At 40.8% G+C, this 18,591-nt stretch overlaps 1 protein-coding gene across 1 annotated transcript in view; it reads right to left on the reverse strand.

Moving 5' to 3' along the window:
• The window catches only part of ntm (neurotrimin), a 361,645-nt gene extending 343,430 nt beyond the window's left edge, over positions 1-18,215 (reverse strand). Inside the window, exon 1 of the mRNA XM_080780135.1 lies at positions 17,949-18,215. Within this exon, the coding sequence (XP_080636261.1) occupies positions 17,949-18,009 (61 nt within the window). The 5' untranslated portion in view covers positions 18,010-18,215. The remainder of the gene's footprint in view (positions 1-17,948) is intronic.
• Positions 18,216-18,591: the final 376 nt, after the last annotated feature.

An 18,591-nucleotide genomic window follows, 5' to 3' on the forward strand; every position in this document is an offset into this window, starting at 1 on the left:
CTATATAGCCTACCCTACGTGACCACAATGACTCTCTATATAGCCTACCCTACGTGACCACAATGACTCTCTATATAGCCTACCCTACGTGACCACAATGACTCTCTATATAGCCTACCCTACGTGACCACAATGACTCTCTATATAGCCTACCCTACGTGACCACAATGACTCTCTATATAGCCTACCCTACGTGACCACAATGACTCTCTATATAGCCTACCCTACGTGACCACAATGACTCTCTATATAGCCTACCCTACGTGACTACAATGACTCTCTATATAGCCTACCCTACGTGCAGGAACTGCAGTTGCTCTCAATCTCGAATATTGTCCCCGCACTGACTCTGGTGTATTTGCATGTGGCACTACGGATGGAAATGAGCTTCTAGCTAAATATGTCATTTACATGCAATCATGTGAATTGATTAAAATGTTCATTAATGTGCACTGTCCCGTAAATAAATCAATGACGAAGAAAGAACCGTTTTTAAGTAGTTAAGAGTTAAGACTAAGAGGCCAGAATGTTACACTGCTTCATTATCAACAGATTAAGCATAGGTTACTTATATAAAATGTTTTCAATTCTTTCTTTTTGGTTTATTTTTCCATTTCACCGGTGACTTTCCCACGATGTGAGAATTCTATGGTCTGACTGCCTGTACTATAATCTGCTGCCGTCATCCTTCCACATATCTTCATTTGCCAAAAGCTCCTGTTCCTGTTATATAATAAGTGTGCACATACGGTAGGTGCAGTTGTTCTTTTTGGAATCAATTTTAAGAGTCTTTTCTATTGAGTTTTAAATCACTAAAATAGCAATGCGCCTGCATATTTCTCTGAGATGCTTTTTAAAGATGCTGACAATGGTCTTTTAACTGTTCCAAAGGCTAGAACAAAAAGGCAGATTTTGGCTATTATCGTCCTAACCTTTGGAAAAACCAGCTTCCGGAGTATCTGTGGGTTTAATCTAAAGACATATTAAGACACACAATTTAATGATTGCTTTTGACCACCTTCTTTGCATTGCCGTTTTAATTTATTATAATTTTTAATCTATTGTTTCTTCACATTAAAATGCTAATGTTCCTCCTCTCTCTCATTTTCCTTTCGTTTTAATTGTTTTACTGTGGAGCGCATTGGTTGCACTTCGCTGGGTGAATAAATACATATTCCAACGTTTGAGTGATTAATTCTCTCCACTCAACGTATACAACATATGTGTCTGGTGGATAGGCTGCTACACACCTAAACCAAGCAGACATGGCATCACCTGTCAGGATGAGATCGATACTGAGATAAAGAAGCGAGTCAGTCTCTGCAACCTCATTTACTGTGAGAAGGTGTCTTATAATTGGGACCCAGCTCACTTCATCATTATAGTTGCATCATGGCTTGGGAGCAGATGGCGGAGTTAGTTAGCAAGTACATGGTCTGAGTAATAATCTTGCTGTAATTATTGGGGGCTTGCCGGGGCATTTGTGTGCAGCAAAAGAGATAATATTTCAATTAGTGCTATCATTGATTGTGCTGGAAGCCCCCTGGCTAAGGCCTTTGTGCTTGCAATCTGTGAGAGTGTTAATAGGAAATAGTTGAGCCTCTTGAGAGCAGGAATGTTCATTAAGAATATAGATGTCAGTAATTTTTTAACTCTTTATTCAACAACCTATAGCAGGTCAGTCTGGACAGACGAGTTGCAAAAGCTGTGCAGCATAACTCATGTTTACATGATTTAATTGTCATAATATATAGGCTGCCCTCTGCAATTTAGTTGGTTTACAATCACAGGAGATGGAGCCTTTTTCAGTGAAAGCCAATGTTATTGCGATATGAAAGCGTAAATTATTAAAGCCTGACATGGCAGGCCTGAGCCTGCCGGGCTTATCAGCGTCATTCCAGTGGCCTGTGATTGATGACTTTAATGATAACAGATCGATAGAGCCTGTGTAACTTTAACCACCCCCTTAAGCACTTCTATGATGCAATATAGGGGTTGAAACAGAACCGATGAGCAAGAACATGGACAGGAGATATCAGAGCCTTGGGGAGTGTTTGTCCATACAGTATGTATGTAGTATGTAGTATGTACTGTATGTATGTATGTATGTATACATGTTAATATTAAAGACGACAAACATCCCACTGCTTCTCAGGAAGGCACTGCACACTCCAGTGGCGATGGACAAGACTTAAAACTTAATTTCATTTTTTTTCCTGCACAACGCGTTTCGCTGTGTAGGCTATATCACATGGCACCTGACGAACATAGCATATATTATGCAGTCGGCATCCTACAAACACGGCTCTGCCCCTCTTAATGAAAGATCATTCATTAATACCAGTAGGTGGTCGACACTCCTGCCATTATTATTAATTTATTATTACTCATTACAATCAAGGAGACGTGGGCCTCGGCTTCATGAACCTCTCTGTCTTGTGTTGCATCATTGAGGTGATTTGTCACACTGTTTATTTAAAAAAATAACAATAAAATTGCTGTGCGAGTTCTGGCGAGACTCTGTGCCACGTAAACTAAAACATTATACAAAAATTAGGCTATTAAGATAATTATGAATCATTCATTTGATCTCACAAGACTCAAGAGAGCGCATTTCTCAGCACCAACCACGTCCCATACAGGACCGGACCATATAGATAAAGAAGGAGTACGTTTTACAGCATATTAGGCTGCAATATTCATATTAAAATCATATACATTCGACATTCGTTCGAATCCATGTGGTGTTTTAAAAGGAATATTCAAATGTCATTTTTGGCCAATTATACCAGCACTAGTTCAAAGTGCTTCACAGAAAGAGCAAAATACAACAAGAGAGCATCAACTACTGTACATAGTAATAGTACAAACAAAAGGAGAAACTAAAGCAGGAAAAGGACATGCAACGATCTAAGTAAAAGCAATGCTAAAGAGGAGTGTCTTAAGATTTCGTAAAAAGATTCAGAGAACCGTAGATCCCACTGCAGGCTGTTCCACAGCACAGGTGCATATTTGTTTGTTTTAGGGGTCTCTGGAATCTCTAGGAGACCAGCACTATAGGGATCTAAGGGGTCTGCCGGGCACATACCTAGGAAGCATTTCTGAGAAATAGGCAGATGCATTTCCATTTAATGTTTTAAAAACAAGTACAATTATTTTAAAATCTATTCTAGAATGTATAGGCAACCAATGCAGGGAACAGCTTTAACTATTGAGCAACATTAGGGGTGGGAGGATATGGGTACCTCACAATCTGATATCTGTGGGTATAAAATTAGGCCCTCGATAATAATATAAGATAGGATATTTGATATATTGCGATATTCAACGATATATCACAATATATGGAAATGGAAATGAAAAAGATAACCATAAAAGGCATTTGATTTATTCCAAAATCTCACCTCAGTAAAACAGTAAAACATTGACTGCCACTTTGCAACTTATCCACAACTTGTCTGTCCACAACAATGGGTACTACTACTACTACTACTACTACTAACTAATCAATCCATCACAAAAAAATATGTAGTGAAAATGTAATTTACAAGAAATAAATAAAATAAGTTGGACACATTAAAGTGCTGAGCATAACATGCAATGAACCTGAACCGATTTCAGGTATTCAGGACCACTTGTTTTGTGTATTGTAGAGTTGTATTTCATCAACCATATATCACAATATCTGTAACAGTGTATAGATTAGTTATCGCAGGAGTTAGTATTGCGATATCGCAATATTGATATTGTGGCACACCCCTAATACACAGACAAAATAGATAAATAAAAATGCCGAATTTAAGGTGGCAATAAAATGTATTTTTGTCCAATCTGTATGGTAGAGCATATTAATAAAATATAACCTAGTAAACCCACACCTACAGTATACAATAGGGAATTTAGAGATCAAACTGGACAAACAGGTTAGCTCGGTGGTCAAAACCAGCTTTTTCCACCTTCGGCTCTTAGCCAAGGTTAAACCCTACCTCTCCCATAATGACCTGGAAAGGGTTATACATGCCTTTATTTCATCCAGACTGGATTACTGTAACTCCCTATATGTCGGTATTGATCAATCATTACTTAGGCGCTTACAGCTGATCCAAAATGCTGCTGCTCGTCTCCTTACTGGAACTAAGAAGCGAGATCACATCACTTCAGTCCTAGCATCGCTCCATTGGCTCCCGGTTCGATTCCGCATTGATTTTAAGATCTTAATGTATGTTTTTAAAATTCGAAATGGGTTAGCACCCTCATCCCTTGCAGACTGGTTTTATCCTTGTAGCGTTTTTTTATTGACCTGTACTTTCGTTGAACTGTACCCATTCTACTGTGAATAAAATCAATCAATCAGAACTGGATGCTCTGATGGGATGTTATAGGTGATAACTTCAGTTTTCTTGGCATTCAGCCGGAGCCGGAGGCCAACATTAGTTGGCACACCGACTCCACTTCTGATCAGGAAGTGGAGAGTTCAGAGAGGCTGATGTCTCCCTAGACATTTAGAAAGGATCTGACATGGATTTTGACCCGATGGTCAAGATTCAATTATCCCCTGAGCTAGCAGGCAGGCTCTATTAGCTCAATGATAAAAAATGTAAGCGTGCGCACCGTTTTCAAATCTGGGGTAGAACGTTACATATAGTGCAGCTTTATGCCTAGCTAACCACATACTGTATAGTCTAATACCTAGCCAAAAACCTAAACCTATTTTGACACAAAGTATCAACGGTCACATGTTTGAGACATGTTTAACATTGTATTTTTTTTTATAAATGTCAAAATAGCATAAACAGCAGATCTATAAGCTTGTGGGGCTCACAGGAGTAGAGTGGCCAGATGGTAACCGCAAGGTTGCCAGTTCGAACCCGGGCTCGCCCAGAGTTAGTGTCGAAGTGTCCTTGAGCAAGACTCTGAACCCCTAATTGCTCCTGATGTGCTGGTTGGTGCCTTGCATGGTTTCCGCCGCCATCCGCCATTGGTGTATGAATGTGTGTGTGAATGGGTGAATGTAATGCACAATCTATGTAAAGCACCTTGGATAAAGGCGCTAAATAAATGTACCATTTACCATTTTATAATGTGTCATGACACGTGACCAGACAATACGTAGAGTTGACCACGTGACATAACCATAGCGTCCATGTTTTGATTACGGCTGCAGATCTGTGTTGCACGTCCTGATACCTCTGCTCTGATTACCCTAGTCTCCCTACTCTTCTATATTTCAAAAACAAATAAAGAAAAACTCGCTAAAGAACAATTGTGTGTGTAATACACAAAATAGCTCTAACTTCTATCAAAATTGCCAACTACTGATGTTCCGATTCAGTCCCCAAGTGTGAATATCTGCAACCGTAATGAATGAAGTCAAGTATTTCTGAAAACAGGCAAACTATATGCTAAATCAACATACCATGAGTAAATCAAGCTGTGGGTAAAGAAATGGAAAAAATCAGTCCCTTATGAAATTCACTGAAACCCAGTGACCTCAGTTCTGTTTGTACAAGCAGACAATTGAAACACAAACACCATCTTTCACTGTGTTCATGGCAGCTGCTTGGCTGCTTCCATGCTGAGCATGGTTGTTCCTGTTCCATTTTTCTCTCCCATGACCTCTGCTTGCATTCACCACATTTCTTCAGCTGTACGTCGTGCACTTCTCATTATAATGTTTTAGCATCATCATTAGTACGCAGCCAGATATCTGTTGTCAAATGCTATCAAATACTTCATCCCATCCCATCCTACAATGTAATAAAAACAAATAGAAAAGTAACTGAGAATGCCAAGTTTATCACCCGCAACTACTTAAATCCAGACCAGGATATAATATATTATAGATTTCTGTAATAGTTGACAGAGGCGTGTCAGCTTTTTGGAGAATTTGGATTCTCAGGGGGTGGTAATTGCCACCCCCTAGTGTTTGAACTATTGAACCTAAAATATTTTATTTATGCATTATTTTCCCAAGATGAATCTAATTTCAGATCAACACTAGGTGCGGTTCCATTAAGCCTTTGCGGAAAAAAGAAGCGTATGTTCATTAAGTAAAAAAATAATTGATTTGATGCGCTTTGTTCAGTTTAATGGACGGGACCCCATATACTGCACTGTAATCTGATCCCTGGTCAGCGGCTGACCGACCGTCAGCAAGTCTACAGCAGCTTGCCAGCGGGCATCTGCTGCTTTCACAGTATTGACGACACCTACAGTCAAAGAATGTACACAGAACGATTTGTTGGGTAATGCTTGTCTTAATATATTCGGGGCACATGTAGCCTATATGTCGCGGGACCTGATTGGAGCATACTGGTCGTTTATACTGTAAATTGATTGATTTCAGCTGTGAATAACTTGTTTCATCGGCTATATAGCCTAGCCTACATGATTAGGTTGCTTATCTTATGCAATGAATATAAATATAAGAATAGATGAAGCATATGCATGGATGATGGATCGAATAGCCTGCAGGGACCCAGGCAGCTTTAGGTTATATAAAAGTCCACGTGTGTGTGTGTGTGTGTGTGTGTGTGTGTGTGTCTTGCATCCATACAGTAGCGATCCAGATATCAAAATGATCGGAGCGCCCCGATCAACTCGGGAGGATTCAGACTTCAAATGGGATCTTTGAACACAGTACACAGTACACACTACACAATTATTAATCGGACAGGTCGGGTAGTAGTAAAATGGGACCTTATACAGTATGTATCCACAACATCACTCCCTCTCCTGCCAACAACCAACCTGATGTCTTTGTTCAGTGCTTTTGAATAATCCCAGGAGTGATAACTAGTCTGACAACACGGAAGTACAGTATGTTTGCCTTATTGCAGCACGATATTTGTCTATTTAGCTACAGTATTAAACTTATTTTTTTAATGTAACCAATAAATGGATTACATTGGTAGAACCAAATGTGAAGAACAAAAAAACACTGGTATCCTTTAATAGGCAGTGCAAGAAGACAGCTGAATGTGCAAGACAAAATGTTTTATAAGTACAGTGGTTTAGTTGGGATTCACTCTAGTCTAAAACTACAACTCAGCCTCATGCATATTATATCCAAGCATATGTGCCCACACAAACTCCCACGCTCCCTGTATTAATCCTTAATATATTTGTTTTGCTAGGGTTTGTTTTGTTAGAATATTATTATTATTATATGCTTGCTGCGTCTTGTGTATGGATTGCAGCTTTATATATTAATGCATTCTGTTTAATGATTTGTTAGAGAGGTCAATGCCTGCATACGCCTGCTGACTCTTGGCCTTTCTTCTGTGCAATCCCTTGTTTATTCAAGATTTGCATTATGATTGCGTGTAACTATGTAATTATGAATAAAGAGAATATACAAAGAATATCTAGATGTTAAATGCTTCAAATGTCCAAACACCATACCGATTTATAATTCATGTACCTACTCCAGGAGAGCATACTTTGAAATTCCAAGCAACTCAGTTTCTAATCCTCCCAGCAAATTATTTCAGTTTGATACTTCTACACTTTTAATTAGATTGTGTCATAAGCAAAACTGCAGCAGTATTTTGAAAACGTCATGCCCGTTCTATTAAACAGCCTTTGACATTCCTTCATCCCAACGGACATGCATACACGATAGACCAGTATTTCTAACATTGCTTTGTTACAATCACTGCTTACAAATGATTGTTGCAGAGTGCAAGCTCTGGCATTGTCGAGGAGGCAGCATTCCTCAGACACAACAACCTGGTGAATGGCTGCGGTCTGAAGTCACTATCTGTGTTGCTTATTAATCAGTTTCTCCTTGCAATAGGCAGCGTTACCAGCAAGCCACATGACCATTTCCCTGGGACTTGGCAAACACTACAGGGGAAGAAACCCCCTTCTGTTGGCTAACCCTGTAATTCTTTCTGATTGAATCTATTGTTGTGACATAATGACTTTGCTGCATTTGATATCCAGGAAGTGGTTGTAAAGCAAACCTCAATCTAAGGACTTCATTCGAAGTACTTTATTCAATATATTTCCTATCCAAACAAAATCACATTTAACCACTTGGACCATTTGACTGGATTCCCAACAGGGTCTACAATAGGCCTCCTCCTATTTACGCTCTGACACTTAACTCTATCGCTATAGCTGTTAGCATAAACCCCAGTTCCCAGTGCCAGCATACACGTTCACTTTAAAAGACGGAGTTTTAGTAGTAGATCTGCCATTTTCACTGAATGTTAGGCCCAGAAAAGAGATGCTACAGTAGATTCAAGTGGTTAATTAGCCCTTTTTGCAAATTAGTGAACAGGAATGCAATTTTTCAAATGTGTTTGAACTGCCGGCATTTAGCTTTCATAATTTTGGGCTGCATAAATTGCATATCTTGTAATGTTACACTAAAATTGAAAATGGGAAAAAGCGATCTTCCCAATCATAGCATGTTGAAATGGTGTAATAAATACTGCGCACACACACACACACACACACACACACACACACACACACACACACACACACACACAGTCACACACGTGCTTGAAATATTCTGCAAACCGTTAATAAATATTTCAATCAAACACACACACATATACATTAAAAGTGTAATTTGGTTTACACAAACAGAGCTGGTTGGCAGGTATCATAGACTTTTAGACAGACATGTTTGTGCCAGCATGGATGATCACATTATTTCTTAATCGCTTCTTGTCTTGATTGTTTTAACATGACATCATGGGCTATGCTCAATAACAGGCTTGATAAGCCCAAAGCTTATTGATAACGGGTACTCAATAAGCTTGTTATAAGGTTTTTCGGGTATCGGTTATCAAGCTCCATCCCTATAATATATCCCTAAATAATTAAATAGAATTGTCTCCTTCATCCATGCAGTGGCCCTGCATGGATGAAGGAGACAATTCTATTTAATTATTTATTCACAGAACAAACAAATGAGCCTTGCTCATTTTCATGAAATGGGCAAGTGGCAAGTTCACATAATGTGTAGTGACCAATGTCAATTATTCATGCTCATTATCTGCATCCAATTAATTTAATAACATATTGTGCCACGGGACAACACTGAATCTTAACCGGAACGGGGGAAATAACACTTCCTGGGCAGGAATATGGACGCATACTGAAGTTTTAAGCTCAGACACCGTTCTCAAATATCCTCACCCAATTTACATCCATACCTTTATTGCACATCGTGCGTGTGTGTGTGTGTGCGCGTGACAAAGTAGAAATTGTCCATTGTACCTTATCTAGCATCGATCTGCCTGCTCTCTCCGTGTCTATTCAGGGACACAATGTGGACAGTGCCAAATGGACACAAGCGCCCTTCCTGCAGAGTATTTGTAACCCTGCGATAAGTAAAAGGAACACTAAACTCATCAACAATGATCCAAATATCTTTGAAAGAAGACGGTATATGCAACAAGCCCACCATGCCTCACAAACTACCGCCCTATTAGTCTCTGCCCTCCGTTGGCCATCCAACAACAGCTGTTGCTGGACATTTTGGATTTCACCAGCTACACTTCTCAACTTTGGCTGAGGTAGGATCGCTAGGGGAAGGACATGGGGCATAATAAACAGGTCTGAAAGGGCCTTGGCCAAAAGAACCCTGCAAGTGTATCTGCTGCATCCTGGCAACACTTTGCCAACGCTGTCTCCAAGCCACAGAGAAAGAGAGAAAAGAGGGAGCGCTGGGATGGGGGTGAGAAAAGGGGGAGAGGGATGGGCCTGAAGTGTGAAGGAACGGCAGGAGGGAAATATCGTTCCCTGCCAACGGAGGGCCTCATTACTAGTACCGTCAAACAACTATCAACCTGGCCTCCATGTTTTGGGCATGTCATCAAAGGCGAGACATTTCCCCAAATGTGCAAACAACAGACAAATTCACAGAATACAAGCTTACCACTTTTTTGCACCACTCACTTCAGAGTTCAGACGGACCAAGCAAAAGCTACAATACCTAAATCTCCTAGTTTCTGGTACTTTATTAAGGGACCAAGAAGTCTTCTCCTCCTTCTGCCAAAAATAGCAGTTCTGGCTGAACCGTGAAGACGGTTTTCGGGAAACGCAGGAATCTGGTAGAGGGCCATGCCAAACAGTGACTATGCGAGCCCATGACCATTGGCCAAAGGGTGGCGCTATAGCACTCAATTGAAAATGCAGACTTTGAAGGTGCATAGCTCATAAACCGTTTGACTGTCTGCAATAAACTTCGATACACATATGAGTCTCCTCATGCCGCACAACTTTCGTGGTCTAACTTTTGACCTCTGACCTTTAGATCACCCGCCATTTTGTACCCGTTATATAAAATTATATGAAAAACTGTAAAAAAAAGGAAAGAAAAGGGACCTAGATAAAGCCTATCAAGTGAATCACATACCGTTGATGGAGAAGGTTAAAAGTGACCTACAACAATGGAAAAACGTACCCATATCATTAATTGGAAGAGTAAATGTAATCAAAATGAATGTCTTGCCGAAGTTCATGTATTTAAATCAATCCCTTTATGTCCCCACACAATTCAGAACCATCTCACAGTTCCTATGGGCGGAGAAAAAAATAAGAGTGAAAACATTACAATTAAGCCCCAATCTCAAAAGGTGGACTAAATCTACCTAATTTCAAATTGTACTATCTGGCATCACAATTACTAACTGTGTGGACCTGGCTTCAAAGAGACAACATAAAACAAGCCTGGGTAAATATAGAACAACAAAGGGTCAAACCAACTACATTGAGCTCAATTCCATTCATAGGATCATTAAAAAAACATCTTATATAAACACACACCACTATGGAATAACCCTCTAGTACGAGAAAATAGAAGATATGGTATTATTGCAAACTGGAAAGAAAAAGGACTCACAGAACTAGGTAATCTTTGCAATAAAGAGATATTTGCAGACTTTACTTTCATAAAAAAACGGTATCAGTTACCAGCAACACATTTTTTAATTTATTTTTACAAATAAGGAGCTGGGTGATAAGAATTTTCCTACCATTAAAGAAACCCCCATAGAAAAGGCTATATGGAATGCAAAATCACAAAAAGGATTAATTTCAGAACTATATATACTACTATGAATGATGAAATAAAACAGTACAAACAGAAATGGGAAAACGATGTTGGATATCAATATACGTTGAAAGAATGGGAAGGATGAGAGGAGATCGATACTCTTATTAATGACGGCAGCAAAAATAATATATATATTAACCAACTGGAACGCAATTCAACCGCCCACACTCAAACAATGGTGGACAGAATTGCTATCATACAGCACATCAGAAAAAATGATGTACAACGTTAAAGGGAAACCAATGGAATTCGACAGAATATGGGGGAACATTATTAATAATATACAATGATTGTGTTAATAGTTAATGGCCATATCGTGACAGTCTCCTGATAACCAGTGTGGTTGCCGTGACGTGAGTCACACTCGCAAATTAACCAAGTTGGTACAACACATGGATCTCCATATGTGGAGCTGACTATCATCACCTGGATCTCCATATATGAAGATCCCGACACTGACCTCATCAAACCTTGGTTTGACATACCTGGTTTGACAGCCAGCAACTCTACATCTGACCTCACTGACACCAGATTAATAGTTTAACTCCTGTTTCTCAACTGTGCAGTATTAAGAATCTCTGTTGTTTTAGGGCGAGGCCACTTCTCGCCCTCAGGGCGTCTTACTGGTTATTATTACTCCTAGCTGTACATCTTGTTCTGTATTTGTCCTGTGTACTGTTACTGTACGGTCATTCTCCAGTCTTTCTGCCCAAGCATCATTCTGTCAACATGCTCCACACATTACACCACTGACTGTGCTTCATGCCTGGATACATACTGTAAATTATCACATAAAACATACACATATGCAAATGTTTCCGGAGCGGCCTCGGCAGGGTGGTCACTTACAGTAGTATAGAAGAAAGTGGAAATGCACATCTATATTGGTGAGGTGCTGGCTATGAACAGGAACAGCAAGAGCTTGGAGACTGGAGAGAGACATAACTCTGAAGCAAGTTTATGTTTAGACCCACGTTTTACCATTATACGACAATCTGAAAATAGAGACGATTACCCGCCAACTCTAGCGCATTTGTACAGTAAATCCACTGTGACACTAACTATGCTCTGGACTCTGGGTGTCAAAGTGTGGAAGAGCAGTAATGATGCAGTGACACTTTGGATTCGTTCATTTACTAAACAAGCCCCATGCTCCGTGATGTCCCGATCACGTTTTTTGGCTTGGCGTTTCCGATCATTTGAAAATGACATGATCGGGCCCGATTTCCGATCACCCGATGTGATCAGGGCAACCCTAGCCGGTATATTTTGCTATATGTCCGTTTGTAAAGTCATGTTTCAAGTGACTTAAACGGTTTGGATGAAAGTGAAACTGTCTATGCCTGGTGCCGTTTTGTGCCGTGGTTCTGAACAGTGTATATTTCCAAGGGCTCATACACAATGTATATTGATTTGGGGTTTTATTTTTTCCTGTGTGTTTTGATTCATGAACCTATGCACTTTAATGGTGGAACAGCACAGGGCTCTAACGTAATTTTGGGAGCCATTACTTTAAATGAACTGTGAAACGGTATGCCTGGCGCCATTTTGTTCCAAAACAAATAAATGTGAAAAATAATAAAGTAGTTTTGCGCTGAACGGGTAGACATGCAGTGCCACGTAGGCGTGGCCCTAGAGGTTCGTTATAGTCCTTTACAGTATTGTTGTGGAGCAGACGGGGGCAGTACACAGCCTGGGATGTAGCACTGCCTTACAGGTTCATTTCAGGGCATTCATCCATTTTGACCTGAGATCCGATTCTAAAAATGTCAGTTTTCTGAAAAAGCAATGTTTCTATGTCAGTCGTTTAAAAAACAGCAGACCTACAAGCTCGTAGCGCGCCACTCGGTGGCGCGCTATGAGCTTGTAGATCTGCTATTTTTCAATATCTAAAGCATAACATAATGCTAACACCAAAAGGGGTTCCCGCCCAAGTACGTGCCTTAATCGAGGAGGCTTGTCATTCCCGAAAACTGAAGCTTGTCGGGGAAGATATACTGAGTCTTCGTTCCCTTACATGATTTAGATTGATAAAACAAGTTTGAGTCATACATATTAACATTGTCTTGAGATAATTATGACTCATACTAACAACGTTAATAAAAACATCTAATTATCATCTCCTGGGTTTGAAATGGTATAGCCAAAATAATGTAGGCTTGGACTGCCTTGTTTTTGTAATGCAACTAGCCTATACTCTCTGTATCCACGTATACTGGCAGGGGTAGGGCCCGACAAGCCTATGGATTCTCCATAGAACTTTTTCGGATCGGACAGGACATGAGCAACGGACACTAAAAAAAAAACTATGTGTGCTATGTATGAACTGTATGTCCTCCATTCCGAAAATAAAACTGAACTGAACTGATACTGTATCGGCCCTCGTGTGCCTTCCATCACATCTATCATCTTTCTTTTATTTCATCCTGTTTTCACTCCTGTTTATTCTCTTCAGCTATATAGACACTTCACCACACATTCCAGTGTTGCAGAACAGGCCTCATTATGTGCTTGTTACCAATTGTTTAGTGAAGAGAGGCCGATAGACTTGGCTGGGCCCTCCAACGAAAACAATCGGCCGTGTTTGAGGGCGGGAATCTAGGTGGGGAGGGTGATCTCTGTCACTGCACTGCACTGGTCAGGGCAACTTTTCAGTGTGTGTGTGTGTGTGTGTGTGTGTGTGTGTGTGTGTGTGTGTGTGTGTGTGTGTGTGTGTGTGTGTGTGGGTGTGTGTGTGGGGAGGGGGGGGCTGAACTGAGGCAGATGGCGTTCCTCCATGTGCGTTACATCCTCCCTGTGAAACTCTTCATTGGCACTATTATGGGAGAGGATATGCTCCTCTAGCTGTCACCCTCCCTAAAGAACCACCGCAACAAGAGAACTACAGTACATGGGAAGTGTGAATTGGTTGTACAAATAAATTATAAGGTAAAAGGATGCCATAAACAAGATGGTTATGGTGCACACACATACATCAAATACATTAGGCTAGTGATTTCTTACAAGCTACAAGATGCTGGCCTGCAGTGCCCTATAGCAAATGTTCAATATTACAGCAGCAGGTTGGCCTCACACACAGGACAAGCATGGCTATTTACCTGAGGGCTTGATGTTTGACCCCTCCCACTGAGAGGACCTCTACTGAAGTACAATATGACTAGGGGTCAGGGGTCATCACCATGTAGGTGATGGACATTTTCATGGACATACAAAACGAGCGAATATTATTACCAGAAACGCAGAGAAATCAGGAAACACAGACCTAGTGTCTATTCCAACGTCCTACACATATTAAAACCATAGTATTTCTACATTATTTAAGAGTATCCTACTAATTTTAAAGAAAATGTGTAAAGTCAGCCACTGTACATACTGTCTGTATACAAGCATCAGTGTGGCATGGTCCATGTCTATTACACTTTTTTGATTTCATTAATTGGATCTTATCAGTATAGTCTGTGCTATTTTATAAGAACAAAATTAGTCTTCCCAGACACATTTGTCCGTGTGCACAGACACATTTGTCTGTATACACACACAACACCATTGTGCAACTGATTATATCATAGGTCTTAATTGTTAATCGATTTGTTGATACAAAAAAAATAATATATATATATATATATATATATATATATACTAGAATTTCGCGGCCGCGTCATCCCAGATAGTTACGTTGCCGCGCACTATGGGAAGAAGGAAATTCCTGTGTGTGTGTGTGTGTGTGTGTGTGTGTGTGTGGCGTGGCGAGAGAGAGAGAGAAAGAGAGAGAGAGAGAGAGAGAGAGATCGTGGCTTCCAGGCGTGCATGTGTGTGTGTGTGTGTGTGTGTGTGTGTGTGTGTGTGTGTGTGCAAGCCAGGTGTGCGTGTGCGTGCAGGCGTGTGTATGTGTGCTCGGCAGTTGGCTGGCAGGCGAAAATAGCCAAAGCGATCCGTGTGATCGTAAGATTTAGGCACAAACCAAGTACTGACAAAGAACAATGTTGATGTAACTAAGGGATTCGCTGAGTGAATTTTATTTTAAATACAGAGATTTAGAAGGAATAAGCAAAATCGTGAGGCATTCCTCTCCTTCCTTGTTTCTGTTCTCCTGCGGCAGATCAGATTCTGAATTTCTGAGAGCTAGTGTGGGCCTATTAGAAGACAGGGCAGTATTGTCAGGTTTGCGAATTGTAAGCGAGTTGTAGTGTGTGTAAGTAGCGTGGTTAAAGGCCTTGTTTCTGGGCCTGTTGGGGCAACAGCATAGGCAACAGTGGTTAGTGTTCCGTGTAGGGAAGCCTCGGGGGTGTGGGTGATTGAGCACATGTTGGCTCTGATTAAATGTGGCCACATTTATGATGGGCACATCTTTTCATTGGCTTGTTCCACATGGGCACAGCCACGTGACAACTTTATAAATGTTATAATAGATATATATATATATATTTATTTATTTTTTAAAGCGATTCTTGGTTATTGTATTAATTGAAAGAATAAAAGAGTATCGATAGCTGGCAGCTGCAGCCCTAAATGTGACCGGTACATCAACTCCAGAAGATTAATATAGTGAGAAGACAACCTGACGTGACAATTCATATTTGGAGCAACCCTTTCTCTTCCAGGCTGACTTATGGCTTTAATTTAACTAGAGCCAAAGACGAGGTCAGTCAAATTCTATGACATGTTCTAAACCTATTTTAACCTACAGTAAAGGTCCCTGCACACTGCTGCGTTTTTAGGATTTTTAGCTGCGTTTTTCCATCGGTTTTCTGGTGTGCAACCACCTGGAAATGTCTACTTTGGCCAAATACTGACAGCACAGTCGCAGGTTTATGTGAGCAAAAATAGTATTTGATTTATCCAGTTTTCATATTCACCTATATTACTGTACTGCATAATCTAAAATTGAAATAGTACTGATTAGGCTGATACAAAACAAACAATTGACCCACATTACTAAATACAACTGAAACCATCCTGTACTAACAACAAAGGTGTACACGTATTTTTTCCCTGTCCCAATTACAGCAATGTCCACAACCACACTCCATTATGCCCAACTGAGTTAGCGATAATAATGCTTATGACTTTGCAGCTATAGGCAAGAAATACAGTATAGAAAGTTGGTATGTGATTTGCTGCTGCCATGAAATGTTGCAAAAAAGTACAGCTGCTGTCAACTTCTCCACACGAACAATGAGATTAAAGGTGACCATAGTCAGCATCTGCCAACTTGTTCCAGTTCGAAGAAAATGAATGAACTTCCAGTGACTGATTTCACAAAATGCTGCCGCAGTGAATGCCCAAAAAAGCTCAATCTCTATGGTTTGCCTGTGGGCATAGAGTACATTTATTATTCTCATAAACTGTCAATTCATAACCAGTTGCACCGTTCAATCTGAGTGGATGTTGTGTCATTATCGTTCAATTTTGCCGGCTCCCCTGAGGTGCTTCTGTGTTCTGTCCTTGAACTAAGTGTGTCGGCTCAGTAGCTCTGTGATTCTTTCTTACCAAGACACAGCCCTGTGAGATACATTTACTCTAACAAAGTGTTTCTGATTCTGGGAAAGCTTAAAAATAATCATTGGATGGCAAATCATGTTCATTTATAATTTAAACCTACCATTGATCACAATATTGTCTGTATGCCATCACTGGAACAGCTTGATGATGTTCATTAACGCTGTGTGATCTTTTGCCCATTAGTCTACTTGTCATAGGCTACTGCAGCAGCACTGCTTTGCCAGTGAGCCTTTGGCACTCTGCAGGGCCTCTGGTAATATCATATAACCTAGGCTAGATATGTTCAGTGATTGATGTCACACTCACGTTGTATATCATTACAATGTGGTACATTGAGAGAAATTGAATGTTTAAATGTGGTAAATAATAGCCTATAAAACAAGTTTTGCATTGTCTGTTTGCACTATGTATTTTGTAAGCTGAGAGCCATAACCATAAGCTCTTGGTGAAACGCGCGCGAGCACGCACGCGCGCACACACGCACACACACACACACACACACACACACACACACACAAGATTGGTTCTGATTTTCTCTGTATTAGATCGTAATTTACATAGCCTACGCGTTTACGTGCGTCTTGGGCACTTGCACGACTCAGCTTATAGCTGGTTTGCATTTCTAGTGACAGGTGAAATCGGGAACAGAAAAGGCGGCTGCCTGCCCTGCTGCATGCGTAAATGTTCAATTCCAATGAATCACAAAGCCCTCTTGCCTGCTCGGGGAATATACGGCTTAACTCCCCTGACCCGAACACGGTCTGTGTGGATTAAGAACTACTACTTAATCAACTTTGCGCAAAGACGCCCCAAGATTTAGTATACGTCAAGATGATGCGCGTGCAAACACAGACAGAGCCATATCGACAAAGCCACGGGTATACATTAGATTAGCCCATACTGCAACAGTCAACCAGGATGAATTAAACCACTGTTGAATATTGCATGATGTGCCACAATTGGCTACCCACAGATCTCTTCTTTATAGATACTGCATAATGCAAAATGAACACACAACACTTACACAACTATCTTTTTCGAATCAAGTTGATATGACCATGATGAAACTTTCGCAGCCAACGCGTTTTACTGCAAGGACCAGTTTCAAAGCCTGGAGAGACAACACAACAAGCCACTGTCTGACATCAAGAGACCGCTGAACTCCACTTCGTTAATCGCTTAATTTAAGCTGCGGCTTATGGCAAACATGATGTCAAATGCATGCCGCCTGAACTGCCCATGCCATTATGGGACATCATCACCAAAGATAAACACAGCAAATTGTCATCTTATGATGCAGTCCCATGACTCCCATCCAGCCAAAGAAAACGAACATAAGTAAATATAAATGACAGCGCGTGCACTTTACCTTGTTCCATCAGTAGAATGGTCATTCCGACCAGCATAGCCCAGTAGAGAGGATTCTTCATGTTGATCACTCAGTTGTTTGTCTGATATTATGCCGAAGTGTGTTGATGTCGTCTGAAATAGCCTGTGTCACTGAAAATCCCGTGAAGGGGATTTCTTTTCCGTTCTTCTTGAAGTGGAGCAGTGCAGTTCCCGCAAGTCCTCGCTCTTTCTATGTGACTGACTGACTGTACAGCATCCACCAACGCACGGCGCGCTCCAACCAAGTCCCTCCTTCACTGGTGGTGGTGATGTGTTGTGTGAGTGCTTGCCTCGGCTTGTGGAGGCGCTGCTGTCTCAGGCTGCGCTGTTATTCAACTGTAGAGGTTATGATCTGTAGCGCAGTTCAATCATCTCCATTGCAATCCAGTTTGACGGTGTTCTTAATTTGGACAGTCGGACTCGTCTCGTACGTATAGGCTACTCGTACCCAGCGGTGTCAATTAGGGAATTTCCTTTCGTCGATTGCAAATTGCAATTTTCTAGAGAGATTATGTTTTTAATTGTCTGCTCTTCCGGCTGCTCTTCTGAAATGACCCGTGGGTTGCATCTCCAGGGGAAAAGCTGTGGCGACTTCTTGTGAACTTTTTCTGCACTCTGTCGAG

Source organism: Protomyctophum bolini (assembly GCF_963924005.1).
Source record: "Protomyctophum bolini genome assembly, chromosome: 13".
Lineage (NCBI taxonomy): Eukaryota > Metazoa > Chordata > Actinopteri > Myctophiformes > Myctophidae > Protomyctophum > Protomyctophum bolini.